The 27,987-nt window shown below is 48.4% G+C and overlaps 1 protein-coding gene across 2 annotated transcripts in view; it reads right to left on the reverse strand.

Annotated features, from left to right (window-relative positions):
• Window positions 1-27,987, reverse strand: part of LOC104056208 (fibrillin-2) — a 127,096-nt gene that overhangs the window by 79,902 nt on the left and 19,207 nt on the right. For both annotated transcript variants that reach the window (XM_009557441.2, XM_054050315.1), the window contains exons 3-6: window positions 27,160-27,242; window positions 25,205-25,303; window positions 17,970-18,065; window positions 15,068-15,163 (exon numbers count right to left, since the gene is read on the reverse strand). In XM_009557441.2, coding sequence (XP_009555736.2) covers window positions 15,068-15,163; window positions 17,970-18,065; window positions 25,205-25,303; window positions 27,160-27,242 — 374 coding nt within the window. The remainder of the gene's footprint in view (window positions 1-15,067; window positions 15,164-17,969; window positions 18,066-25,204; window positions 25,304-27,159; window positions 27,243-27,987) is intronic.

Below are 27,987 nucleotides of genomic sequence, written 5' to 3' on the forward strand. Positions count from 1 at the left end.
CACTGACCTCATTTTCCTTTCTTGCCCTATTCAAAGTAGACCGTGCTCAGTATGTTCAGCCTGGAGATTCCTTATCGCCGTAGAGTTAGATTAGGTTACTATTCATGCTACTTATCTTCAACAGCCAGCAAGGAGAGCAAGCGCTCAAATTGCAGAAGGCACCATGGAATCTGAGTTGAAGCGTCAACATGTTTGCATTAACCACAAGAAATCTGACTCCTTGCTATGCTCTTTGTGTTTGCAGACCCTCACCACCCCCATACTACCAAGGCAGCGTGGCTTTGAAGCACCACCGTGCCTGGACAAGGGACTTTTGCAGATGCTTTCCTTAAAGGGAGCTCCAGGAAAGCTGGGGAGGGACTCTTGATCAGGGAGGGCAGGGAGAGGATGAGCAGAAAGGGTTTGAATCTGAAAGAGGGGGAGATTCAGATGAGATCTTGGGGAGAAACATTTTCCTTATGAGGATGTGGAGGCCCAGGTTGCCCAGAGCAGCGGTGGCTGCCCCATCCCTGGAGGTGTTCAAGGCCAGGTTGGATGGGGCTTGGAGCAACCGGATCCAGTGGGAGGTGTCCCTGCCCATGGCAGGAGGTGGAATTGGATTGGGTGGTGGGATTTGAGCTCCCTTCCAACCCAAACCATTCTGTGATTCTATACAAAATCAGGATGGGGCTACCGTGCCGCAATCCTGCAGCCAGCACAGGTCCCAGATGTGCTCAGAAAAGGAAGTGTAACAGGAATAGACCTCATTCCCAGTGTCCATGTTTGGCTGGTTGTCATGGAGATCATTAGGAACCCCTTTAGCTAACGAATGGTCACTCTTGACAATTCCAAGCCACAAACCCTTGGGGAGTTAAAGGGTGGAATCTATGCCATTACACATACTCTTACCCTGAGCCTCACTATTCCACTTGTAAACAGCTTCCTGAAAATATCCCTGTAGACTTTTTTAGCTTTCCTAATTCCTCTGCCTCGGATGTAAGTGGAGGAGTGATTCACGGTCACTGTGGACAACTGCCTTCACCCACGTGCTGCATGGAGTCCTGCTGGAAGGGGTGGGAGGTTGAAGTGCAGTTAAGTGGCTTTAAGTACCTCTGGGTCAGCTGAGCCACCACACAAAACTTCATCATTTCCCCGTTTCCAGCACTCGGGGTGCTCTGCTGACCAGGGATGCTGCCCTGGCTTTGCCTACCCTACTTAACCCAAATTCACCTCACCAGAACCTGTCTCACCTCCTACAAGAGGTAATAAAGAACGATGCACTATTCTGCCAACCACGGCTATAATTTATGCCAGAAATGCAGCTTGGAGTCATTAAAAAAGAATAATCAGTTGCAGCCTATTTAAAATCACCACTCTGAGGCTATCAAACATTTACGCACAACATTTGGAAGGCACCTCTTCCATCGCTTGGTTTTCCCCGGTGCTCAATGAAAACAATGGAAATCTTTTGTAGGGAATATTTCCCTGGGATATCCAGCATGTTGTTCTTTTCCAGGGCGATACTAATTTCAGCAACTCAGATTGATTTCTTTGAAGGAGATCTCAAACTTCCATAAACAAGGGCATTTTTTCCAGCATTTTGTAACACCTGACGCGAAACAGTATCTGAACCTGAAATATTTATAACTTGATTTCAAATCCAATTTAAATGGGCTCAGGTTGTGCCAAGGGAGGTTTAGATTGAATAGTAGGAAAAATTTCTTTACTGAAAGAGTGGTGAAGAAGGAAGAGGCTGCCCAGGGCAGTGGGGGAGTCTCCATCCCTGAGGGGTTCAAAAATCTGTGGATCTGGTACTTCATGACATGGCTTAGTACGGACGATGGTGTTGGGCTGATGGTTGGACTGGATGAGCTTAGAGGTCTTTTCCAACCTTTATGGAATCATAGACTAGTTTGGGTTGAAAGAGACATTAAAGATCATCCAGTTCAACCCTCTGCCATGGGCAGGGACGTCCCACTGGCTCAGGCTGCCCAAGCCCCATCCAACCTGGCCTTGAACACCTCCAGGGATGGGACAGCCACAGCTTTCCCGAGTAACCTGTTCCGGTGCCTCACCACTCTCATAGTGAAGAAATTCCTCCTTATGTCCAGTCTAAATCTGCCTCTCTCCAGTTTATACCCATTGCCCCTTGTCCTATCGCTACAAGACTTTGTAAACAGTCCCTCCCCAGCTTTCCTGGAGCCCCTTTCAGCACTGGAAGCTGCTCTAAGGTCTCCTCAGAGCCTTCTCTTCTCCAGGCTGAACAACCCCAACTCTCTCAGCCTGTGCTCATACAGGAGGTGCTCCAGCCCTTGGATCATCTCCATGACCTTATGATTCTATGGTTCTAAACTACTGCTGTGACAGGGGAAAAGGCACTTAAAATTAACGTTTTACTCACTTTTAACTGGTTCTGACTATCCCTTTGGGAAAATTGATAGGCTTTGACAAAGCATTCTTGGAAAGAAACATTTCATTTGAAAACATTCACACAAAGAAGGTTAACTTCCCCCACTTCTATAGCATCCGTCTACCCAGCGGGCAAATTAATACTTGCAGTGGGAATTGAGATCCCTGTGTAAAGATGCAAAAGTAGGAACAATTGCACTACTCTCCTTGCTGCGTAAAACAGTCCTGGAAACAGGAATATGCCTGAGCCCAGTCGTAAAAGCAGATCTGCAGGGGAAAAGGAAGGGATTGAAGAGCTCTCCTCCACACTCTCAGCCCGTCTCGCAGCCTGGCCTTTCCCCGGCACAATTTCACTGGAATCACCTCATGAACCAGGCCATGGGCTGGACGAATTCCTTCTTTATAAACTAAACAAACAGAGCAACGAGGAAGAAGAGATTTTTCTTTGCTAAAAATCAAATTCCTTCTCATAATAAACAATGCTTTCGCTGAAGGCTTTTTCTTAAAACAGTAAGGACAAACGTTGCCTGTAAGTAATCTCCAGGGAGCTGCAGACCTCGCAGGGATGAGGTCACTGCAACGCATGCCCCAGGCGTTGGCAGGATTCCATTCCACTTTCTAAAAGCTCCAGCAATCGACGATAGGAGAGCAAGGCGGGCGGATATCAAGCCCGATATCTATTTTTCTATTTGCATCAGGATGAGGCTTGTTCCCCGAGGCCACGGGGGCACAGCCTGGCAACTCTTTCTGACTGTGACGTTTTGGGGCTTTATAGAGGAAGAAAGGCAACTCTACGAGTGAGCGTGAGCCCACGCGACCAAAGCAAAGGCACCAATCTGGCAGATCCTTCTGCAAACTTGTGCTCAAAAAGATTCTCACACAAACCCTGGCTGCTTATGGTGGGACTGTTCCCTAGAGAGCCTGTGGAGAAGGCTGGCTGTGCCCTCTGGGACCTGCTGGGAGAGCTGAGAGTTTACAAATTATCATAGAATCATGGAATGGTTTGGGTTAGAAGGGACCTCAAAGCCCAGCCAGTCCCATCCCCTGCCATGGGCAGGGACACCTCCCACTGGATCAGGGGCTCCAAACCCCATCCAACCTGGCCTTGAACCCCTTCAGGGATGGGGCAGCCACCACTGCTCTGGGCAACCTGGGCCAGGGCCTCCCCACCCTCACAGAAAAACATTTCTCCCTAAAATCTCATCTCAATCTCCCTTTTTTCAGCTGAAAACCATTTCCCCTCATCCTCTCCCTGCACTTCCTGATCCAGAGCCTCTCCCCAGCTTTTCTGGAGCCCTTTTCAGCACTGGAAGCTGCTCTGAGGTCTCCCTGGAGCCTTCTCTTCTCCAGGCTGAACCCCAACTCTCTCAGCCTGTCCTCGTACAGGAGGTTCTCCAGCCTTTGGATCATCTCCGTGGCCTCCTGTGCACTTGATCCAACAGCTCCATGTCCTCCCTGTGCTGAGGACTCCAGAACTGGATGCAGGGCTCCAGATGAGGTCTTGCCAGAGTGGAGCAGAGGGGCAGAATCCCCTCCCTCCCTGCTGGTCCCACTGCTTTGGATGCAGCTCAGGACACGGTTGGTTTCTGGGCTGCGAGCGCACGTTGCCGGCTCATGTTGAGTTTCTTATCCCCCAAAACCCCAAATCCAAACTAAATGCTCAATGGAGCAATCCACGCCCCACTCACAGAAAGACCATGAACGTATGGGAAATCAGACAGGGGAACAGCATCCAAAAGCCATTGGCCAAACAATGAGCTGAAAGGAGCCAACCAAAAAAACCCTGTGCCGCTTTCGGTCGCACTGAATGTTGAATGCAGAGATTTTCCAAGGCTGATCGTAGGTCTCGGCACACAACGCAACTCTCGGCACACAACGCGACTCTAAATATCTGCTAAGCCTCTCAGGCTGTGTCGCTACGTGACAGCTTTGGTGGGAGGGGGGATGGGGGATGTAGGGAGAACAGCGTGAGGGTCTCCGTAAAGGGCTCCTTTCTCATGGAATACTTTCTCCACCTAGTCATTTCCTTACCTCATACAAACACAGCCACATTCCTGATGTTTAACTGTTTGGATTTTTGCAGAAAAGAAAAAGCTGGCTGGGGTAGTTTATAAGGCCAGACAGACATTCCAAGTGCTGAAAAAACATATTCAAAGGAAATAGTAAAGGGAGAACTTTTTTAAGTTTTCCTGTCCTATTTTTACAGTTTCCTGTCAAAGTCTTAGCCTGATGAAACCTGAGATAGAGCTCCACGCACAACCCTCCTCCAAGGGCTCTCCACTCCAGCGGCATCTGAAGCACAAAGCACGCACAAAGCAACATGGAGCAAAGAGTTCCAGCAGCTTTGGAAATCTCTGGGAGGGTTGGAGCAAGGGGCTGGCACTGCCACGCTGTGTCCTCCATCCTGGAAGAGACCACAGGGTCAGAGTGCCATAGACTGTTGAACCACTGCCAGGTCAGTTAGAACAGAAATGGAGGTGAAGGGATGGAGGTGCTGAGGTGGCATTGAGGTTTGGTAGCTCCAGACTCCCTGATCCAGTGGGATGTCCCTGCCCATGGCAGCGGGCTTGGAACCAGATGATCTTTAAGGTCCCTTCCAACCCAAACTATTCTCTGATTCTCTGATTCTCTGATTCTCTGACTCTTCCCCACATGCACACTTGCCCCACGTGGAAGCCTTCCATCTCTCACGCTCCTTTGGCGGAGCTCATGGTTATGGGCAGATTCATGGATACCAAGGGAACTGTGACTGAAGTCAGGAGGATTCCTCCTGGAGAGCTGTTTGTGCGTTCCTGATAGAACAGAGCAAAGGAAGGAGAAACTTCTGTCTGCCAGGTGGGAAGCATTTATGGGCAGAGAGTTTGTGGACTTTGCCAGCTGCAAAGACAAGATCCCAAGCGATGATGGTCCAACCCCCCTGGCTCACTCAGCTACAGCTGACTCAAATGACTCTGTGTTTCAGTGGCAATGCAAACGGCTTTGCCCTATGGACAAGGAGTCTCCCTCCATCCCTGGAGGTGTTCAAAAACTGTGTAGACGTAGCACTTGGGGACATGGTTTAGTAGGCACAGTGGGGTTGGGCTGATGGTCGGATTGAATGAGCTTAGAGGTCTTTTCCAACCTTAATGATTCCATGTTTCTTTGCTAAATTGATCTATTCAGGCTGAAACAGTCTGTAGCCAGGCTAAGGAGTATTGGAAAATTCCTGTCAAAACATTCCTGTCCGATTTAAAGGTAAATCTTGGGAATGCTATTTCCATGAAGGAAGAAATGAATTCTGATTCCAGAGCCTGGTTCCCCTTGGGCACAATGAGGTGGCCTCTGAGCCTCTGAACACCAAGCAGAAAGCAAAGGTATTGAGCAGCTGAGCTTTGGGAGTGCCGCCCACCCTCCGGCAGGGGAAAAGGACGCTGTGATTGTCTCATTAAAAATTGTACCATAAAGCCCATGGGCATGCAGGAAAATTATATGTGCAGGAAGCATCTACATCCCACCAGCACTCCCAGCAGACTATGAGCGGCTTTCTGAAGAGATCAGAGGGAAATGTGGTTGCAGAACTATAATTAGAACTATAACAGAACTATCATTATTTTATCAAGGGAACCTGTCTGTAGGAAGAAAATAGCAACCTACAACCCAGTGCAGGGTTGAACCTTACTCGTGGTGAAGCTCCCGCCAGACCTTTCTGTGTAAATGCATGCAAATCAGAGCAGGAGATGTCAGAGTACTCTCTGCTCTTTGGGCTACAGCTGATTATCAAAATGCTTTTCCTAACCTAATGTAGAGAAACAAGCGCCCGTGGAGACAGGCGGAGGACTCGGAACTCTATCACATATCTCAGCTACAAGTTCTGCTTTATGTCTTGACATCTGGATTAGCGGAGCACCAGGAAGGATCAGCTGAGCGCCTGGTTTCTAACAAGCATGAGAAATCCCTTTGCAAACACAGTCTTTCATTAAGAAGCTCATCTGGAGGGGGAAAAAAAAAACCAACTAGGCCACTCACAATCACATTCCTCCATAGGATTTTTGGTTAAAGGGATTTCAAAATTAGTCCGGAATTGCTAGGAAGAACTTGCTGAGTGTCCGGCAAATTTTGTGTGTCTCATCTGCATACGGTACTCACAGCACCCAAACGGCTTGGAGTGGGCATGGCAGAAAGGAGCCACCATCGCCTGTTCTTTCCCTTGCCTAAATCCTACCCCAGAGAGCTGAAACCCAAGTACTTCCAGTACTGAAAGGGGCTCCAGGAAAGCTGAGGAGGGGTTCTTGATCAGGGAGTGCAGGGAGAGGATGAGGCAGTATGGCTTTCAGCTGAAAGAGGGGAGATTGGGATGAGATCTTAGGAGGAAATGTTCTCCTGTGAAGGTGGCTGCCCCACACCTGGAGGTGTTCAAGGCCAGGCTCCATACCGGAAGGCTGCTCTAAGATCTCCCAGGAGCCTTCTCTTCTCCAAGCTGAACAACCCCAACTCTCTCAGCTCCAGCCTTCGGATCATCTCCGTGGACTACTTTACACTCACTTCAACAGCTCCACGTCCTTCCTGTGCTCAAGACTCCAGAACTGAACACAGGGCTCCAGGTGAGGTTTCACCAGAGCAGAGGGGCAGATTCCTCCCCCTCCCTTCTGGCCACATTTCTTTCGATGCAGCCGAGGACACGGTTGGTTTCTGGGCTGCGAGCGCACGCTGCCGGCTCATGTCAAGCTTCTCATGCACCAGCACCCCACGTCTTTCTCATCAGAGCTTCTCTCAATCCATTCTCAGCCCAGCCTGTAATTGTGCTTTTCCTGCTTGTTGGTGGGTGAAATTAGAGATGCCACATCAAAATGGTTCATTTTTCCGTAAAGATCAAGAAAACATTAAAAAGGAAAGACTTGGCCTCTTTCCTTCCAGATTCATTTTTTCTGTGTTGCAGCTTTTCCTCCAACACTGATGTAATGTGAGTTCAGGTTACCAAAGGCTGCTGGGGTTATACAATATATTCACTGGTTCTTCATCCCTGAAGATGTCAAGGAGACGGAGGAAATGATGCTAAGATTCTTTGAGTACCAAGCTATTAAAGTGTTTACCTCCGAAGTGGAGTATTTCCTGAATGAAGTGTGAAGGTAGTTAGATTGCTCCCATTACAAAGCAGTCTCTTACCGGCGCCCCAAGCTGTCCAACATGCAGCTCGTTGAGTGCACGGCAGAACTCAGTTTATTACAGTTTAAAAGTAGAACTATCTCTTTTGACAGTCACAGCAAATAAAAATTCAAAATAAAGTCAAATTCAAACCCTATACAACTCCGTAATCCAATGGATTTGTGGGATTGAATGCTTTCTTTTCACCAGCACAGATGGGCATATTTTTCAGTGCTTGACAGTCTAAACTGATACCCCAAACCCTGTAGGAAAGCGCAACCCCAGAGACTAAAGGAACGGCCACACCAGAACAAACAGCTATCGTACACAGCTCAGGAGCCTTTCTGAGACCCCCAAACCTCAGCGCAGATATTGTTAGCTGGGCTAACGCAGTGAAACAAGTTTGAAACCAGTTGTGTGGTATCACCTTCTGTCCATATAACGATCCAAGACCACCACACTGAGTCTTGCAGCGCAAAGAAGCCTACGGACCACCCTTTGCAGATTTTAAATCTGTAAGAATGAATTGGCCTGAAGTCCAACATCAAACAGGCCAGAGAATGCCAACCACAGACTCTTGGCCAGACCTTACTACCCATGGACTAGCCACAACACAACCTCAGAAAGCCCTTCCCTCTTGGTCTGAAGCCTCCAGAGATGGGATTCTGTCATTAGAATCATATGAGTTTGGTTGGAAAAGACCTTTAATATCATCAAGTCCAACCATCGATCCAGCCCTGCTTAGTCCATCACCAGACTGTGTCCCCAAGTATGACAGCTACTCCTCTTTTAAACCCCTCCAGAGATGGTGACTCAACCTCCTCCCTGGGCAGCCTCTTCCAATGCTTGACGACCCTTTCAGTAAAGAAATTAAATGTAGAGAAGTCCACATCCGTGGCAGAACTGCTCACCCTGTATACACTCATCTTCAAGGTCTGCATCTGGTCAGTGAATCCTGGCCCCCCAGAGCTGCTCTGAATCCATCGCCTGGAAGGTTTCATGGCATGCTGTGCTCAGCTGGACACACCTACCCCACAGAGGTCTAAAGTGAAGCTATGTAGTGCAGGGGTGGTCCGGCACATTCCTGTGGAAGACAGCCAGCCGAAACCAACCTCCTTGTTAAAAACATGATCTGTTTTTTCCAATTGGAACTGGGTTTCTTTCAGCTTCCAGTCCCTTCATTTTGCTTCAGCAGAAGGACCTGGGTCAGCCCCTGCTTCCACAGGTTGGCACATTCCTCAAGAAAGACTCCTCTGCTAAGGGACATCCCACCCACTCATGACACTGTCATAAAATCATAGACTCATAGAACGGTTTGTATTGGAAGGGACCTTTAAAGCCCTTCCAGTTCCACCCTCTGCCATGGGCAGAGACACCTCCCACTGGATCAGGGGCTCCACACCCCACCCAACCTGGCCTGGAACACTTCTAGGGAGTAGGCATCCACAACTTCCCTGGAGAACCAGCACGTGCAGTGATGAGGATACAGCCCTCAGGCTATAAAGTGTGCTTGACTGAAGACTGCTCAAGAAGCAATGGTGCCATTTTATCCAGGTGTCCTTGGGAAGAAATGCTCCCGAGTCCCTGGCACTTCACTTTGGACAAACCACACTGAGACTTCTGGATGAAAGAAATCTCTTGGGACTTTCGGTTATGCCTGTGCAGAGATCCTCCTACAGAGATCTTTGCTTGGGGAGCAGAGGAGTGGCAGAGGAGCAGACAGATGAGGTCCCCAAATAGAATAGCAAGTTGCAGGGCCAGAGTCAGTGGTTAAATATCATCCGGCGTGCTTCTGCTACGCTTGAAACATGAACACTGCTGAATTTTATTAAAGAGGGGCTCTTTAAAAGCCACCTTCTTTAAAAGCCAGCCTTCCCAGCATTTATTTCAAGCTGAAAATAGTCAGTGTCTTTTCTTAGGTTGAGGTAACATCTCCACTTGTAAAAGCACATCATCGCATTTCAAGTGTGTCCATGCTGGCTGGAGGCAAATCAGCTCTCGGTCCGGAAGCCAGCCAGCCACAGCCACTATGAGATGATCAAGTCTAACCTTCCTAGCAGACTGATCTCTCATCACAACTTTTCAGTCTGAGGCGTCTTATGGTTTGTTTAACACTGCAGCTCCAGCCTGGAGCTGGTCTACTTGGAAGAATCATCAAGAGCAAATGCACAGTTGACCGGATCTCAACACATAGTCCTGCCTCAACCATTCTCTTATTACCAGCTCTCCTGCAACCCTTTGGTGACTCCTCGCAGTCCTCATGTTGCAGCAGAATGTTTAGTATTTCACAGAGACACATAACAGGGTGACATAAGGAGGAGCACAAGCAGTGGACCAGACTCAGGATGGAGCAGCAGAGCTTGTAACTCCTTTGACCTATGCTCAAAACATAAAATCTCCACATCACCCAGCTGTGATTCAAACCAACCGCACCGTTTCAGCAATGAGGGCTGGGAAAGATGGAGAGATGCATCCTACAACACGTCCTCTCTTTTGCAGGCGGAGTGTGGTCTGATCTGCCAACCCAGATGGTTCCTATCAGCAGACATCTCACAGCACTGAGGGAAATGACTGTACGTATCACATTGTCTATGCTTTCTCTCCAGTGAGAGGCAGCTTTAAGTACCTGCCCTTTTCTTTATACTCTGTAGCGTCTCATTTTGTGGTCTGGAAGCAGCAGACGCGGGGATGCTGGTGTTCTTATTGATGAATAGCAGCGAGAGGCATTTAGTACTCACCACTGGTGCCCTCATGAGAGACATCACAGTAGCTACTCCGTGTGGGCAGGAGGAAGGTGAATCATAGAATCATAGACTACTTTGGGTTGGAAGAGACCTTAAAGATCATCCAGTTCCTATCCCCCTTCCATGAGAAGGATCACCCCACTAGATCAGGCTGCCTAGGGCCCATCCAACCTGACCTTGAATGATGTCCCACTGCAGTCACTGGCATTAGCGGAAGCTCTCTGCCCACGGAGATGCAGGCAGGAATCCAAAGAACTTGCAGAGTCCTCAGCCAGGTCCCCAGCCATGCTGGGAGCGCATCACCCCAGAGCCTTGGGCTGAACCTGCGCTTCCTAGATGTGGAGCTTTCAGGCTCTGCTTTGAATTAATCTTTCTTCAGAAAAACCTTTAGGAATGAGTCTTAAACTGAGAGCTATAGATGATCCGTGTTGCTTCCAAGCCACTACTTGAGTCTCCTGTTACTGGAGCCTTCCAAGGACGCTTGTAAACATGTCAAACACCACGGCTGCTTTCAATGGAGAAAAGGAGCAGAAAGTCAGCAGTGGTCACGTCTCCAGTAAGTCTGGTGCTTCCAGACTTGATCTTCATAGGTGTAGTGACAGAGTAGGAATTCATTTTCTCTTTGGAAGGGTTAAGTTCTTCACTAATTATTCTCAGTAGGTCAGTCACAACCACCTCACCTGGCTGCAAACTCACAGCCTGCCCAGCCAGGAGCCTCTTTGAGAAGTGTAACTTTTAACATCTCTTAGCAAAGCAAGCGCTCTGTTTGTCTTGGCAGGGAAGACCTCTGTATACACAGCTGGAGAGCTTGTTTTGTCTCTTAGTGCAAGTCTGGACTAAACCAAATCTCTAAAGGCTTTGTAAAAATGCTCTCTTTATTTAAAGAATTTTATACATTACAAGATGTCTCCAAAGTCTGCCCCTGCTCAGACCCCTTCTTTCACTGCCTCTTCCAGTCTCTCTCCTGACCCCTTTGTTTCCAAGCACACACAGTCAGGACAGTCAGAGCTTTCAGTCCCTCCTGGCAGTGCTGCATCCAGAACTTTCTTTAAGAAACTTCCAGCTTTCTTTTCAAACCCAGCCAATGTCCCTATAGATTTGTGAATCTCGATACCTCAGATTCCCCATGATCTAGAACAACAGAAAGCAGCTCTACAGCCACAGTTCGGGAGCTCGGGTTTAGTGCTTTGGGGGAAAGATTCTTGCAAGGTAGAGCCTTCAAAAGAGAAATGCTGTCGTTATAATACCTTTCCATTACTAAAGCAAAACATATAGAATCACAGAATCATGGAATGGGTTGGGTTGGGTTGGGTTGGGTTGGGCTGGGTTGGGTTGGGTTGGGTTGGGTTGGGCTGGGTTGGGTTGAGTTGGGTTGGAAGGGTCCTTAGAGATCATCCAGATGCCCCACCATGGGCAGGGGCATCTCCCGCTGGATCAGGTTGCTCACATCTGCATGCGTGTCTGTGTGCGTGAGACAGAAAAAGGCAGGGAAAGGGCTTAAAGAATGTATAATTGCAGTGAGCTTGCAGGAGAGTACAAAGAAAGAGAGCGGAGCAATGAAAGGTTACTCTAGTAAATGTGTGTGGAGGCTTTTAAAGAGCTTTCCCTTCTCTGCATCCAATAAATGTGAGGCTCAAACGACAGCAGAGGCCTTTTACGGGGCACCTGCACCATGAGGTTCAGTAGATACTTTTGCAGCCCAGGGAACATTGCACAACTATGTTGAGTTCTGTGTATTTCTGCTGGCTGCTGTTCAAGCAGGGCTGACTGATGCCTAGGCTACTGGAAACCAACTGTTATTCCTATCTCACCCTCTAAATCACGTTGCCAAGAATCCCCAACTTGGAAAACAACATTAAAGGCAAGAACCAGCCAATCCTTGGACATGGAGTTAAACAGAATGAGCCCAATCTCGGGAAAGTGAGAGGCTAGAAAAGCAGAAAATTTCCAGGGTGCTTTGATCTTACTCCTGGGTGTTTGCACATTGGCTTCGCGTTTCGGTTTCATTTCTGCTCCGTGCCACTCTGACTCTTGCCAAAAATCATATCAGAGCGATGTCGAGAGATGTCCATCTGAGCCAACAGGAAAGGGAGAAATCAAATGTCTCAGCCAAAACCACACTGCCCAAATGAGAATCCGATCCAGCCACACAGCACACACTGGCTGAGTGGAATACAGCTAAGCCACATGTCACTAAGAGCCATATTCTTAGCTGGTGGAAACTGTGGGTCTTAGTGGAGCTGTTTCAATTCATACTGGTTGAGCAGCTGGCATCAAACAACGTGAGGTTTACAATAAACCAGAGCTGGCTTATGTTTCCCTTTGAAACGTCTTTACTAAAAAAAGGTTCTTTCATGGAAAACCTTACGCTCTGGTCATAATTTGCAACCAAATATAGCAATAAACCATAAAAAAAATGATTTTAAGAAGGTTGGAAACCTGACTTTTGGGGTTTCAGGTCAACATTCATTTAAAAATTATCGGCTGTTAGCATTGGTGACATCATTAGGTTGAATTTTTGATGGCAAATGGTATTGACCTCCTTCACCCGAAAGGGCACACGGGATGGTTTGAATCACACAGGAGTTTGATTCTACATAGGGAGAGAGACAGAAAGCTGTGGAAATGGTCTTATTCATAGAGGAGCTGAGTTCTCACCCGATGAACTGCCATCTCCCCATGTCTGACAGAGTTCCTGTGCAAGCTGGCCAAGTCCTTAAACCAGCATTCTGCACCAGAGAACGGCCTCAAGGTGCACCAGGGGAGGTTCAGATTGCACAGTAGGAAAAAAACATTCACCAAAAGGGCTCTCAGGCACTGGCAGAGGCTGTCCAGGGACCTGGTTGACTCCCCATCCCTGGAGGGGTCTAAAAGATAGGTAGATGAAGTGCTTAGAGATCTGGTTTAGTAGTGGACAGAGACGATTCGACTCGATGATCTCACACGTCTTTTCCAACTTAGCGATTCTATGATTCTACGTGGTCCCTAACTGTGTGTGGTCCCTAACTCCTTTGGATGTCACTCTGCTGCAAGAGATGCAGTGAGTTTGTACTCACGGTGCTGAGCAGCATAAGAGACCTGCAAGTCCAGCTCATGGTAACTCAAGATGAGCACCAAAATTAAACAGCTCTGTTAGGTTTAACTGAGATGGAGTTAACTTTCCTCATTGTGGTGCTGTGGTTTGCTTTTGGAGCTGAACCAGTCTGGATAACCCCCTGGTGGTTTGTCTGCTGCTGAACAGTGTGTGCAGAGCATCAAGGTTTGCTCTCCAGCCCCAGTCCAGTAGTCCAGCGCTGGGCAAGAGACTGGGAGGGGACAGAACTGGGACAAGTGACCTGAACTGGCTCAAGGGATATTCCACACCACCTGACATCACGCTTAGCAATAAAACCTCAGGAAAAGAAGAAGGAAGTGGAGATGTAAGAAGGTTATGGTGTTTATCTTCCCAAGGTACTGTTATTGAGGTCCTTTTGCCCAGGAACTGGCTGGATGTCTGCCCACCAATGGAAAGTGGTGAATCAATTCCATACTCCTCTTTGCTACCACACTTTGCTCTCCTTATTAAACTGTCAACATCTCCATCCATGAGTCTTGCTGGCTTCCTTTTATCTTCTACCCATCCCAAGGGAGAGGGGAGTGAGAGAGATCACACACAGAATCACACAGAATCACAAGGTTGGAAAGGACCCATTGGATCATCGAGTCCAACCATTCCTAACACTCCCTAAACCATGTCCCTAAGCACTTTATCCACCCTTTCCTTAAACACCTCCAGGGAAGGCGACTCAACCCCCTCCCTGGGCAGCTGTTCCAGTACCCCATGACTCTTTCTGTGAAGAATTTTTTTCTGATATCCAACCTGAACCTCCCCTGATGGAGCTTGAGGCCATTCCCTCTTGTCCTGTCCTCTGTCACTTGGGAGAAGAGCCCAGCTCCCTCCTCTCCACAACCTCCTTTCAGGGAGTTGTAGAGAGCAATAAGGTCTCCCCTCAGCCTCCTCTTCTCCAGGCTAAACAACCCCAGCTCTCTCAGCCACTCCTCATAAGACTTGTTCTCCAGCCCCTCACCAGCTTTGTTGCTCTTCTCTGGACACACTCCAGAGCCTCAACATCCTTCTTGTGGTGAGGGGTCCAGAACTGAACACAGTACTCGAGGTGCGGTCTCACCAGTGCCGAGTACAGAGGGAGAATCCCCTCCCTGGCCCTGCTGGTGACCCCGTTTCTGATCCAAGCCAAGATGCCGTTGGCCTTCTTGGCCACCTGGGCCACTGCTGGCTCATGTTCAGTCGGCTGTCAACCAGCACCCCCAGGTCCTTCTCTTCTGTGCAGATGTAGGATGGGTGCTTGGCTGCTGGCTGAGGTCAACCTATCACGCTTGAAATCTTGACTTACATTTCCTTACCCTTCTCTCTGAGTGTTTAGGAAGGCACTGATGGTGTCGCCTTCCCTTCCTGAGGAGTAAGGGGCTTCCTGGCATTTCTAAGCCACTCTCAGGTTATCAAGAGAAGCAACAAGGAAATGCTCAAGAGGAAAAGATCATTTTTGTACTCAGCACAGCTACTGCTCTTTACTGACGTTTATCAAACAGCTACAAGGGGCCATAAGGGAGAGGAGGATCCAGGCATGGTGTCAGCAGGCACTTTACACCCTGCACAGGATCTCAGGGAGTGCTTTGTGCGTGAAGTTGTCGTTACGGGATGTATCATCAGGAACTGAGCACATAGAACTGAGGATCTTTAATACCCGTGTTTGAACACTCAACTCCTGATCCTCGGCTCTGCCAGTGGTAGTATCATGAAAAAAAGCATTCCTTACCTCTCTCACATTGGGGACCGGTGAATCCGTAGACACAAGCACAGCGGTTTGGCCCAATGCATCGGCCTCCGTTCTGACACCCGTTCTCACACACAGCTGTTTCGAAACAGAAAGAGAAATCAGGGATTTTTGCTCTTAGCGAAACCACAGGGTGAGACACGTGGTGCTGGCAGGACTTGGAACATCTCCTACTTTGTGTAGTTCCCCCGTCAGGAGTCTCCACCACACAGTGAACACACAGAGAAAAGACTGATTTTTTTTTTTCTTGGAAAATTACTTCTTGGTTATGAATGGGCCCATGTATAAAAAGGCCATAAACTCTTCTTTCACTTGAGAGGATTTCCTGCACTCTGGAATCTCAGTTCATTCAGGTCAGCATTGGGATTTAGATGTCAAGGTCAAGATGAACTGATATAAATGAGAAACTGCATAAAAGCAAATGTTTAACATATGACAGCAGCGAAATGTGAGGAGACTCAGAGAATCCTGGAATGGTTTGGGTTGGAGGAGACCTCAAAGCCCATCCAGTTCCGCCCCCTGCCATGGGCAGGGACACCTCCCACTGGATCAGGGGCTCCAAGCCCCATCCAACCTGGCCTTGAACCCCTCCAGGGATGGGGCAGCCACCACTGCTCTGGGCAACCTGGGAATGGGTATAAAATGGAGAGGGGAGGTTTGGACTGGACATTAGGAGGAATTTCTTCACCACAAGAGTGGGGAGGCCCTGGAACAGGTTGCCCAGAGCAGTGGTGGCTGCTCCATCCCTGGAGGTGTTGAAGGCCAGGTCGGATGGGGCTTGGAGCCCCTGATCCAGTGGGAGGTGTCTCTGCTCATGGTAGGGGGGTTGGAACTGGATGATCTTTAGGGTTCCTTCCAACCCGAACTATTCTATGATTCTATAATTCTATGATTCTATGATTTTATGATTCCATAATTCTATGACATATTAAAATCTCAGCAGCTGTAATGACTAATAAGAGGAGCACAGTTACGACTCTTCCTAAAGTTCCTGCTACTCAGTTGCCCAACAACACCAGCGCACTGAAGACAAGAAGAACACCATCTCATGAAAAGTGAGGTCCACAGCAATCTCGTACGATACCTCCCAGTGGCCCTCGCTGGTCTGGTGCCAAGCTCTGAGCTGCAGAGAGGCCCAGGTACTGCTGCACTTCACAGCCTTCCAAGGCTACACCCATCTCAGAGCCGAGGAAGCTGAAATCTGCTCTGCTGGGACGCTGCCAGTGGGACTCTCCATTGTTCCCCACCCTCTCAGTGATGTCTTGCCAATATCTGGGCCGTTATGAACATTCTACTGAGGATATTATAGGTGGAGCTGGTAGCAGCACATAATTAAGGTTGCCTAGCACGTTCCATTATAACCCCCAAGTTGTTGTTACTTAGAATTTTCCCAAGCTTTAAATGTTCAGAATGAAATTTTCCATATGGTTCGTCTGCTTTTAGTTGAACTTTTTTGGAAAGTTTCAGCAAAGAAAAAAATGAATCGGTCATAGCTGAAAAGAATTTTAGGGGAAATATGGTAGTCTGCCCATCTTTCAAACGATTTCTCATTGGCTGCACCGAGAACCTCAGTGCCTCTCACATTGATACAGGGATCTGGACAGAGATAAAACAATTGTGCATAAAAATTGCTTACTAGAGACTTATTAAAACCAGCACCTAAGCTGGTTGTTAATTCTACAACGGGTATGAGCAATGATTTAGAATTGCCAAATATCTTTCATGGGAAACCAGGAGGGGGAGGAGGAATTAAATTTCTCCTTCAGAAAGGTTTGACAAAATAGAAAACCAGGTTGTAATCGTTGCAAAAGACGCGTCAGTGGCGGTACTGATAGAAAGGCAGTGCTGGCAAATGAACAGAACTAAAAATCAAGACCCCTCTCAATGTAACCAGACATAATTTATAATCAAAAAATGTTGGTTTGTTTGTGGTTTTTTGTTTTTCTTAGTCTTAATTGAAAGAATCATAGAATCATGGAATGGTTTGGGTTGGAAGGGACATGGAAGCCCATCCAATTCCAACCCCCTGCCATGGGCAGGGACACCTCCCACTGGATCAGGGGCTCCAAGCCCCATCCAACCTGGCCTTGAACCCCTCCAGGGATGGGGCAGCCACCACTGCTCTGGGCAGCCTGGGCCAGGGCCTCCCCACCCTCACAGCAAAAGGTTTCCTCCTAAGATCTCATCTCAATCTCCCCTCTTGCAGCTGAAAACCATCTTCCCTCATCCTCTTCCTGCACTCCCTGATCCAGAGCCCCTCCTCAGCTTTCCTGGAGCCCCTTTCAGCACTGGAAGCTGCTCTAAGGTCTCCCCACAGCCTTCTCTTCTCCAGGCTGAACAACCCCAACTCTGAAAGTTTCCCACCAAAAGTTCACTCCCAGAGAATATGTTGTTTATGTAAAATTATTTACAGACAAACAATATCTAACATAGATCTTTAGATGTATATATTTATATATATATATATATATATTTGTAGCAAAATTATATCTAATAGAGAGAGATAGAGAGACAGTGATGGGTATGGAGAAGGGCATGGAGAAGGAGATGGAGAAGGAGAAAGAAGAAGGAGATGAAGAGGGAGGAGAAGGAGAAAGAAGAAGGAGATGAAGAGGGAGAAGGAGAAAGAAGAATGAGATGAAGAGGGAGATGAAGAGGGAGAAGGAGAAGGAGAAGGAGAAGGAGAAGGAGAAGGAGAAGGAGAAGGAGAAGGAGAAGGAGAAGGAGACAGATAAGGCCCTAAAAAGACCGGGCTGAGATCCATGAAGAGGATAATATCGGGATGATCTCAAACAGCACATCAATGGGTGCAAGGTGACTCTACTCAAGGCTGCATGAACGTCGCCTTGCCCTCCAGCTCACGGTGCATTCAGCAGATACTTACGCTGGCCACAGTACGTTCCAGTGTAGCCTTTCTGGCAGAGGCAGGACTCCTCGTTGCAGCTCCCACCATTCATGCATCTCACGTTGCAGGTTTGAACTGTGGGGAAGAGCAGGGAAATATTACACAACAACGCAACAAGTTGTCTGGTCAGGAGGTGAGCACCTCCCATGGAATGGACGTTCAACATCTCAAGTGATCTTCTCAATCTCTTGTCCCCGTGCAGACTCTAAGGGTGGTGTTAAGTGTTTGGTGCCTTCAAGTTGAACGGAGAGACTGCTGACTTCCCATGATATGAGCTCACGGTGGGGTTAAAGATTGCACTTTAACAGAGGTAGGACTAACTCAGAGTTACTTACAAAGGTAAATGCCATGGTCTGCTCTTTACTCCCTAGACACAAGATATTTTTGCTCTTCCTGTACCTGCAGTGTTGAACTGTTCAGAAAAGGAAAGCCATGAGCAGGGTGGATAGGGTGAAAGGAGGATTAAATCAGGGGATGTGCTTGTTCCAGACCACCTCACACAGGGCAAGGTATCTCTGTTGTCCTACGGCAAACAATTTTTACAGTAATATAAATAGATCTCATTCCATAGAAGCCAAAAGCACTCATCGTTCTGCTTCATTGGGGATCTATCCCAATGAAACACCTGCAGCTTTGTCCTCTCTCCAGGCCATCCTGTCATAGCTCATGCGAGTGAGGGGAAGGCCAGATTCCCTGATATAGAACCATAGAATACTTTGGGTTGGAAGGAACCTTAAAGATCATCCAGTTCCAACCCCTCTGCCGTGGGCAGGGACATCCCACTGGCTCAGTCTGCCCAAGGCCCATCCAACCTGGCCTTGAACACCTCCAGGGATGGGGCAGCCACAGCTTCCCTGGGCAACCTGGGCCAGGGCCTCACCACTCTCATTGTGAAGAATTTCCTTCTTACGTCCAGTCTAAATCTGCCCCTCTCCAGTTTATACCCATTGCCCCTCATCCTATCACCACAAGCCTTTATGAACAGCCCCTCTCCAGCTTTCTTGGAGCCCCTTCAGGTACTGGAAGGTCACTAGAAGGTCTCCTCAGGGCTTTCTCTTCTCCAGGCTGAACAATCCCAATTCTCTCAGCCTGTCCTTGTATGGGAGGTTCTCCAGCCCTTGGATCATTTTTGTAGCCTCCTCAGGACCCATTCCAACAGCTCCATCTCCTTCTTATGTTGAGGATTCCAGAACTGGACACAATACTCCAGATGAGGTCTCCCAAGAGAGGAACAGAGGGGCAGAATCCCCTCCCTCCCTGCTGGCCACGCTGCTTTGGATGCAGCCCAAGACACGGTTGGTTTCTGGGCTGTGAGCACACATTGTCGGCTCATGTCGAGCTTCTCATCCCCAGCACCCCAAGTCCTTCTCCTCAGGGCTGCTCTCCATCACATCATCCCCCATCCTATACTGAAATCATGGATTGCCCCAACACAGGCATAGGATGTTGCCCTTGGCCTTGTTGATCCTCATGAGGTTCTCACAGCCCCACTTCTCCAGCCTGTCCAGGTCCCTCTGGATTACATCCCCTCCTTCCAGTGTGGCAACTGCATCACTCAGCTTGGGGTCATCTGCAAACTCGCTGAGGGTGCCCTCGATCTCACATCAATATCATTGATGAAGATATTAAACAGCACCGGTCCCAGTATGGACCCCTGAGGGACCCCCTTTTTTTGATAACTCTGTCATTTAAACCACTCTTTCTTTTAGGATACTACATTTTTCAAACATTGCAGAGTCTTTTTATTATTCTTTTAGGTTATCGCTCCATATCAAAACTTGCTTTTCACACCCTGAGCTGTTTAATCTTTAAAACGCCTTAGTTTTAAAAGATCTATGAGAAGTCTATGGGCGCAGAATTTCTTTGGTGGAGGAAAATCATCAACCGAGAAGCTATTTCTCTTCCTTTTACAGTTACTGTGTGGTTTATTGGTGAGATTCATTCAGTACAAGAGGGGTTTATTGAGAAATCTGAAAAGAAAAGCACGTATCTTTTCTTCTTCCTATGATAGAGTTCAGCCTTCACACTCGATTGTGACACTGAACGTGACCGATGCACTGCAGGGATACAATAAATAAGAAGTTTATACTTCTTATACTTCAGTTTTACACTGATTTGACACAAAGCCAGTATTCCTTTAACTCTTTCATCACTATTCAGTGTTCAAGGATTGTGGTATTAAAGTAGAAGAGCCCACAAGGGGAGATTTGCCGCATAACATCGGGTTACAAATAGAGGCCAAGCAGCTCCCATTCTTTACTGAAAGGCTTGGAACAATGCATTCTTCCTCTGTGAGATGTGACAACTCAGATTGCAAGCGCCTGGGGTTATAGCAAGCTATGTGAAAAGTGGTTTTCACCATAGTTCATGTCGGTCAGGGGCAGGAGGGGCCGTGACTTGGCAGCTTGCAGGAGATGGGGCTGGAGAGCACAGATGTGAGAGGATGCTCAGCTGCGGCTTCTGTCTTCTCCAGGCATGTAACATCAGTTCCAAGCAGCGAAGGGTTAGGGTCAGCGCACGCAAAATCTCTGTCGGAAAGGTAGCAGGACTCACAAGTACCCATTGGGGATAATTATATTGACACCTTGTTAATAGGAAGCCTGAAAGGAAGGAGGAGTAGAAAGGGAAGCCTCGGAGCTTTGCATTCAAAATCCTCGGCACATGTGCTGTACATTTAATCCATGCGTTGCAAGTGTGGTTTGAATTAGTCATGATGTCTACCGTTCTTCCTATTGCTCCTCAGCCAGAGATGAGGCCAAATTTAGATGAAAGCTTAATCATTAAGGAAGCAAAGCTTGAGGCTTCAAAGCATTGCCCAGATTGTCAGACGTGAGACCCATCTCTCTGGGAAAAGGCACCGCTTCCAGCACGTGCTCACCCTACATCCCTCGCTACAATTAATCAGCTCTGGGAAAGCAATTACATAGAACAAATCTGGGAGGGCTGCCCAGAGACAGAGGGAGCTAGGGAGTGTCCGTCTGTCAGAGCTTTCCGTCTGTCAGAGCTCATCCCTACACGGCATCTTGAGCCTCGCGTCCAGGAAGGTTTAGTGAATACGAGGTATTTGGGGAGTTCAGGGTCTGGACATGAGAAGAGAGCCCAGATGCTCATCCAGAAGCTTTCCAACCATTTGGCAAAGTCTATCCCTGGAGCTGCATGGAATAGGTCCCTTTTCCTACTTCTGCCATGATCCTAAAAACCCTGAGGTCCCGTCCCTATCTGACTCATCTCCAAGGCTGGCACTGTTAGAACCCCCTGCAGATCTGGAGAGCAGAAGAACATCTTTCAACCAAGAATTTAAAGGCCTCTTATGCTTTGTCAGGATTTTCCAGGGTAGCAGAGACCAAAGTTCTAGGAAAAAGAGAATGACAGCTCACCCTAGTTAACTTTTCCCATAACTGGATTGGATTAGTGCTACGGTTTACTCTAAAGGATCAGTGGCTGCAGCTGCTCTCCCAACCATCAGTAGTGGAGCGTGCAGGCAGGTTTTCTGTCCGCTTCCTGACTACTACTGTCTAAGCAGCTACTCGCAAATCAGTCCTAAAACATCCTTACTCCCCAAAGTAGGAAACCAAGCTTTTTTGTTATGACAGAGAGAGGCAGAATGGCTTTTATTGCCTCTGGAATGCACAATTTGTCTGCTTTACCTCCCTGAAGTGTTCATGATAAATGCAGATCCAAACATCCCCGCAATGAATGCCAGATTTGATGAAGCCCCTGCAGAGAGAGGAACCTACCCCCCTCGAGTGCAGGCTGAAATCCACCCCAGGCTCAAGGGAATGCCAGCTCTGTACCCAAATGTATATACTGCTCCCAGCATTCCTCACATTCCTCCCTGATTGCTACCATATGGACCCTCACTCCAGAAACTTTTGTGTCTCCAGCACCTTCCTCTGAAGGTCTGCAGCGGCGGTTGCACTCCCAGGCTGTGGTGCTGAGCACTTGCTGGGGACATCTGCAGGGTTGGAGCACAACGTGGCACTTTGGAATCAGATTCTGGGAATTTCCTTCATTGAGTCACGCCCTGAATGTGCTTTTGAAGTTCGAGGGGACAAGTTCCCTGGCCTTCAGTCAGATGCCTGCAAGTCCCTTTATTAACAATAGCTCGCCTACAGATGGGCAATAATGGAAAATACATTTCTGGGTTGTCTCTACCCATGGCCATCGGAGACCTTAAAAGACTCCCTTTACTCCCTAAAGTAGGCAGCCCTGTAGGTTTTCTCCTACCAAAGTAGTAGAAACTACAAGCAGGTTGCCAGTTTTCTCCAGGTATCAGGGACAGTGAAGAGCCTTAGTAAAATCCCATTACTTCAACTGGAGGATTGTGTCCAGTTCTGGAATCCTCAACATAAGAAGGAGATGGAACTGTTGGAACAGGTCCAGAGAAGGACTACAAGAACGATGGGAGGGCTGGAGCACCTCCCATACGAGGACAGGCTGAGAGAGTTGGGGTTGTTCAGCCTGGAGAAGGCTCTGAGGAGATTTTATAGTGACCTTCCAGTACCTGAAGGGGCTACAGGAAAGCTGGGGAGGGGCTGTTCATAAAGGCTTGTGGGGATAGGATGAGGGGCAATGGGTATAAACTGGAGAGGGGCAGATTTAGACTGGACATTAGGAGGAAATTCTTCACGATGAGAATGGTGAGGCCCTGGCCCAGGTTGCCCAGAGAAGCTGTGGCTGCCCCATACCTGGAAGTGTTCAAGACCAGGTTGGATGGGCCTTGCACAGCCTGAGGTGTCCATGAGAGGTGTCCATGCCCATCCACATGAGGGTTGGAACTAGACAATCTTTAAGGTCCCTTCCAACCCAAACCATTCTACGATTCTGTTATTTTCTGCATTTTCCAAAGGGCACTCACAACACCAGCCTTCTTAAAACCTCCCCGTGCCCCAGCTCTGTTCCTATGCTCGCAGGATTGTTGTTTTGGCTGATGTTTGAGTAGCATCATCATGCATGAGTGGACTGCTGACACAGTCAGGTACAAACCAACACCTACTATCACTATCCACCTTTGGAGATCTAAAGGCAAGTCAACCCCCTTTCACATCCCGCTTTTTGCTTTAGAAACAAGTGGAATCCTTTCAGGCAGACTGGTTGGCTCACCCATAACCCGGGCTGACCCAGGTGGGTCTCTGCTGGCTAACAGGAACACCTCACCACCTCGACAGGGAAGTGGTGGATTCCTCTACACTGGACACTTACGAGGCAAAGCTTGACAGGGTTCTGAGCCATCTCATTTAAACTATACATCACCTAAAAGGTTGGACCAGATGATCCCTGAAGTTCCCTCCAGCCTGGAATTCTGAAACTATTGGTCTAAGGGCTTACTGGACATCTCTATCCCACCTCCCCACGCATCAGGCTGGCTGTGATTTTGTCCAGCTAAGTCTTCAAACCACCCCCCCACACACTTGGAGGATGATCCACCACAGCTGAAGTTACCACCCTCCAGGGAGAGAACATTTTCTTCATGCCCAGAGATTCCAGGCTTGAACATCCCAAGGAGAAATGTTGGGATCCCAAGGAGAATATCGTCAACCTCTACTACATCACCTGCCGCTACTGAGAGGGGTTTGGCTCCACCACCTTCTAGCTGCACTTCCAGCAGTAACAGGGTAGGATTAGATGTCTCTTTGACTCTTCTTAGACCAGCTCCCTCAGCTTTTCCTCTCGGGACATGTGTTCCAGTTGCAATCATTTTGTAGCCTGCTGCTGATCCATCTTCCTCCATTTCCCCACATCCCCCCTGAACTGGCAGCTCAGACACAGCCACAGCCTCGCTAGTCCTGAGCAGAGAGGATCATACCTCCCCCTGACTTCTTCACTATGATCCCCTCCATCCAGACCAGCACATGACTCGTTTTACTCAACAACCATTGACTCATCCATGAGTCTTTTCCCACCAATTGACTCATCCATGAACCCTTTCCACCAATACAACCCAGTGGAAAAAGGAGCAGAAAGGAGAAATATCTCCCATCCAGAGAGCACATAAGGCCAGGAGCGATCAGGATTTAAAGTCAAGCAGGAGTGTTTTCCACGCAGAGTCATGTCCTACAGGGTAATGGAGTAGTGGCAAGCAGGATCTGGTCTTGAATGCATCCTGCAGGGATTACCAGAGGAATTGCTTTCTTGATACGAGACTATCACCCTGTTGAGTCCTCCGCAGTTTAGTATCATACGATGACCCAAGTCGTAAAGATTGAATCCACCCCCTAACCCTGCACAGGACAACCCCAAAATTCATACGATGTGTCTGAGGGCATTATCCAAATGCTTCTGGAATATTGTAAGGCTTGATGCTGTGATGGCATCCCTGGGAGCTGTTTCAGTGCTCCACCACCCTCTGGGTGAAGAACATTTTCCTAAAGTCCTACCTAACCCTCCTCTGGCATCTTCCTGCCATTCCCTTGGGTCCTTTCACTGGTCACCAGAGAGAAGAGCTCAGCGCCTGCTCCTCCTCTTCCCCTTATGAGGAAGCTGTAGAGCGGTCTCCCTTTGGTCTCCTCTTCTCCAGGCTGAACAGATCAAGTAACTTCAGCTGCTCCTCACACGTCTTCCTCTCTCAACCCTTCACCAACTTTGTAGCCCTCTCCCAAGTTTTGTTTTTCAGAAATCTCAGCCACCCAGTCCTCTTCCCAGTACTTTTCAGATCTTTATCCTGGACGTCTGAGATGGGAGAATAAAGCAGAAAAACTGGCATCTGCATTCCCAGCTCGGCCAGCGCGCGACTCCATCGAGTCACTGGGGTTTGTTAAAAACGCCGGGCAATTCTCCCTGACATCCAAATCACAGCCTCGGGAAAACTTAATAAGTTTTTCCATTGGAAAAAAATATTTATTTTGTTAACAAAAGCAGCGACAGCTTTAATTCCACTTCAAGAAACAGCCAGGGGTGGAGGGAATCTTTGGCAGCAGAGTCACTATTTGCTGCTGCGGGATGTGGTTTTTGAGCCGCATCCTGGAGTATTTTTCATAGCAAAGGAGGAGAAAGTGTGAGCAGGTTGGCAGTTTCCTGCAGGTATCAGGGCCAGTGAAGAGCCTTCACAAAATCGCCACAAGGATTGAAAGATTTCATGGCCACTGCCCAGTTCAGATTAGAACCTCACTGCCCATCCACCAAGTCTGTGGGATGCCCACAGAGCTGTTTCCTTTCATTTAGGAGAGCACAAAACTACTACAGAAGGAGAAGAATCACCAGCAATGTTCTCTTACCTCCAGCAGAGCCACAGTTGGGAGAAAGTTGTCCGTTAGAGCACGTACACATGTTTGGCCGTGAACAAAATCCATCGCCACAAGAATTCCTGCAAATTGCTGGAGGAAGAGAAGGACACAGGGATCAGCACAATGTGCGAGTCTGGGAACTTGCTCACAGATGTGGGTTTGGCTGCTGAAAGGGTGTGAAATTCTCTCTTTCAAGAATAATAACCTGGGGAACTTCTTGAGGAACCTGGCACGGGCACAGCAACGCGTGGAAGGACCCACGTGTTCATAAGGAGACCCTGGATACATCTTCCTCTTACCCAGACTGCGGCTGGTCTGCTACCACATCGCTTTTTTTTCAGCAGCAGAGGATGAGGAAGACACGTTTCACTACTTTCGCCTGTTAAAACCGTTTCTCAGCAGAGCCAAGCAACGTTTGCACCGAGCCAGGTTGTTCTTTTCCTCAAAATGTGAGTGTTTCCATGAAGCATTTTGCAGTCCGTGGTCTGGCACTGAGGAAACCAGCTGTTTCCGAGATGCATCTCCTGCTGAATGAGGGGCTGAGCCTGAGTCAGCCAGAGATGCATCAGCGGGATGCCCTCATATCAATCCCCATCCTTCCTTGTCTGGAACCCCTGCTAATCTCTTCCGCCTTCCTGTGCCATGAGAGCCAAGAGCATGGCTGGTAGTATCGTCCCACCTGTGTAAGCACAGATTTTATTAGAGCCCCATGAAAGTATCTCATCTCTGTGTGCTTTATAAATACAATTACAACACAGAGCCCCCTGAGGACCCTCAGCCCAGATGGCATGTTTTACAGCGATGAGAAAAGTCAGCAGAGTGTCGCTAACCCCACATGCCACTCAGCAGCTCTTAGGCTGAGAGTACCTTAACCCTTCACTGCAGCCAGCGTTGAACCCAAGCCTTGTATCCTTGGTGGGGCATCCGCCGCCCACAGGATGATGGGGAGGATTTGGTGAGGCTGTCTGCCTCTTCTTGGGGTCTACAAGAAAGCTGGGGAGGGGCTCTTGATCAGGGAGTGCAGGGAGAGGATGAAGGGGAAAGTTTTTCAGCTGAAAAAGGAAAGATTGAGATGAGATCTTAGGGAGAAATGTTTTCCTGTGAGGGTGGGGAGGCCCTGGAACAGGTTGCACAGAGAGGCGGTGGCTGCCCCATCCCTGGAGGGGTTCAAGGCCAGGTTGGATGAGCCTTGGACAGCCTGATCCAGTGGGACATGTCCCTGTCTATGGCAGGGGTGTGGGAACTGGATGATCTTTGAGGTCCCTTCCAACCCAAACTATTCTATGATTCTATTTACTGCAGAGGTGACTTTCAGTTCCCATGGGACCATCCTCTGAAGGACAGGCTCCTTCATCTCCCTATAGGTCATGCCTTTCTCCTACAGATCTGCAAAACATCAGCCCCTCAACGGGTTTTATAGGTGTATATCAGCACTTGAGCATCCAGTAATGCTCTACTCCCAACAGGAACACTGCCTGCTGAGACAGAGGTGTGGTTTACGTAAATCAGCATCCCGCAGGTGGCCACGCAAAGAAAGATGCAGATTCCTGCTTGCGGACACTGTCTGATGACATCATGTTTGCGATGTCAGCATCTAGCTGCTGTTCTAGCAACTACATCTAAATAAGCAGTTCTAAAATAACTTTCTCAGGAGTCACCAAGAGCTTTCCCTTGAGGCTAATCTTCTAAAGCAGGCACGCAAACCGTCGTGCAACAAGGAACGCAGTGGCAATTTGGCAGGAGATAAAAGGCCATGAGTTAAACGGGACCAATTGCAGCCACCTTGCTTTAATCAAGACCAGCGGAGTCGAGAACTCCCAGCCATCGCTGCTCCTGTCCCAGTGGATTATGAAATGTTCAGTCATTTGCTGAAGTGTGAGATATGCATTCCTTCCCACACGGCAGTTCATTCCCTTGGGGCCATTAAGAGGAAAATAGATACTCACGGACAATGCACTGGTTCCCTCCGGGCAGCGTTTTCCAGCCGGGGCAACAGTAGGAGTGGAACCTCGAGCCGCAGACATTGGGTCTGAAAATCAAAAACAATTTTTTTTTCTCTTTCCATTTTTCTCATTGTTTCTATTGTTTCTGCACCATTGGGTAAACCCAACGTAGGAGAGCACCTGAATAGCTACTTGCGTGACACTTCTCTACCAAGACCCACTCCCTTTTTGTGATGTTTAATTCCCACCAAAAGGAGCCAGCAGATTTTATTTTAATAACTGATTTCTGGCCTCCTCGTGCAGAACACTCTGATCTTACAGGAACTCTCTCAGGACCATACGGAGGAGTGAGGAACCGAGGTCCAGCCACGTCTACCCATACAGGAAGCACAGTATGGGATAAGGTTAGACCCAGCCAGCTGGAGACCTGCATTTCCATGTGGGATGAGGGAGATCTAAATACCAGACAACCCTAGAGACCACAGGCAACTCAATATCCTGATAACCTAAACAGGAGCTGGACGTCTGTCCCTTGTGATCATTGCTTAGTGCCGCTTATGCGTCAGGTGGACAAAGTCCTGCTCTTCCTTTTTGCAGTTAGCGAATTCCTGCACACTCCAACTTGTCCATCAGACAAGCTGCCCATGGTTTTCTTCTTGCCTTCATTTGTTGGATGACTTAATTAACGTCACCTAGCAAAGACGGCAGGAAACGCAGCCCACGCAAATCCCTCAGCTTGGCATTTACACCGTGTTGTGCCAAGCTACACATCCAGACGTGAACCACTAGGCTTTCCAAGAAAAATCCCCAAAAGAAAACATGAAAACCACC

Source organism: Cuculus canorus, chromosome 27, assembly GCF_017976375.1.
Source record: "Cuculus canorus isolate bCucCan1 chromosome 27, bCucCan1.pri, whole genome shotgun sequence".
In the NCBI taxonomy this organism is placed as follows: Eukaryota; Metazoa; Chordata; class Aves; order Cuculiformes; family Cuculidae; genus Cuculus; species Cuculus canorus.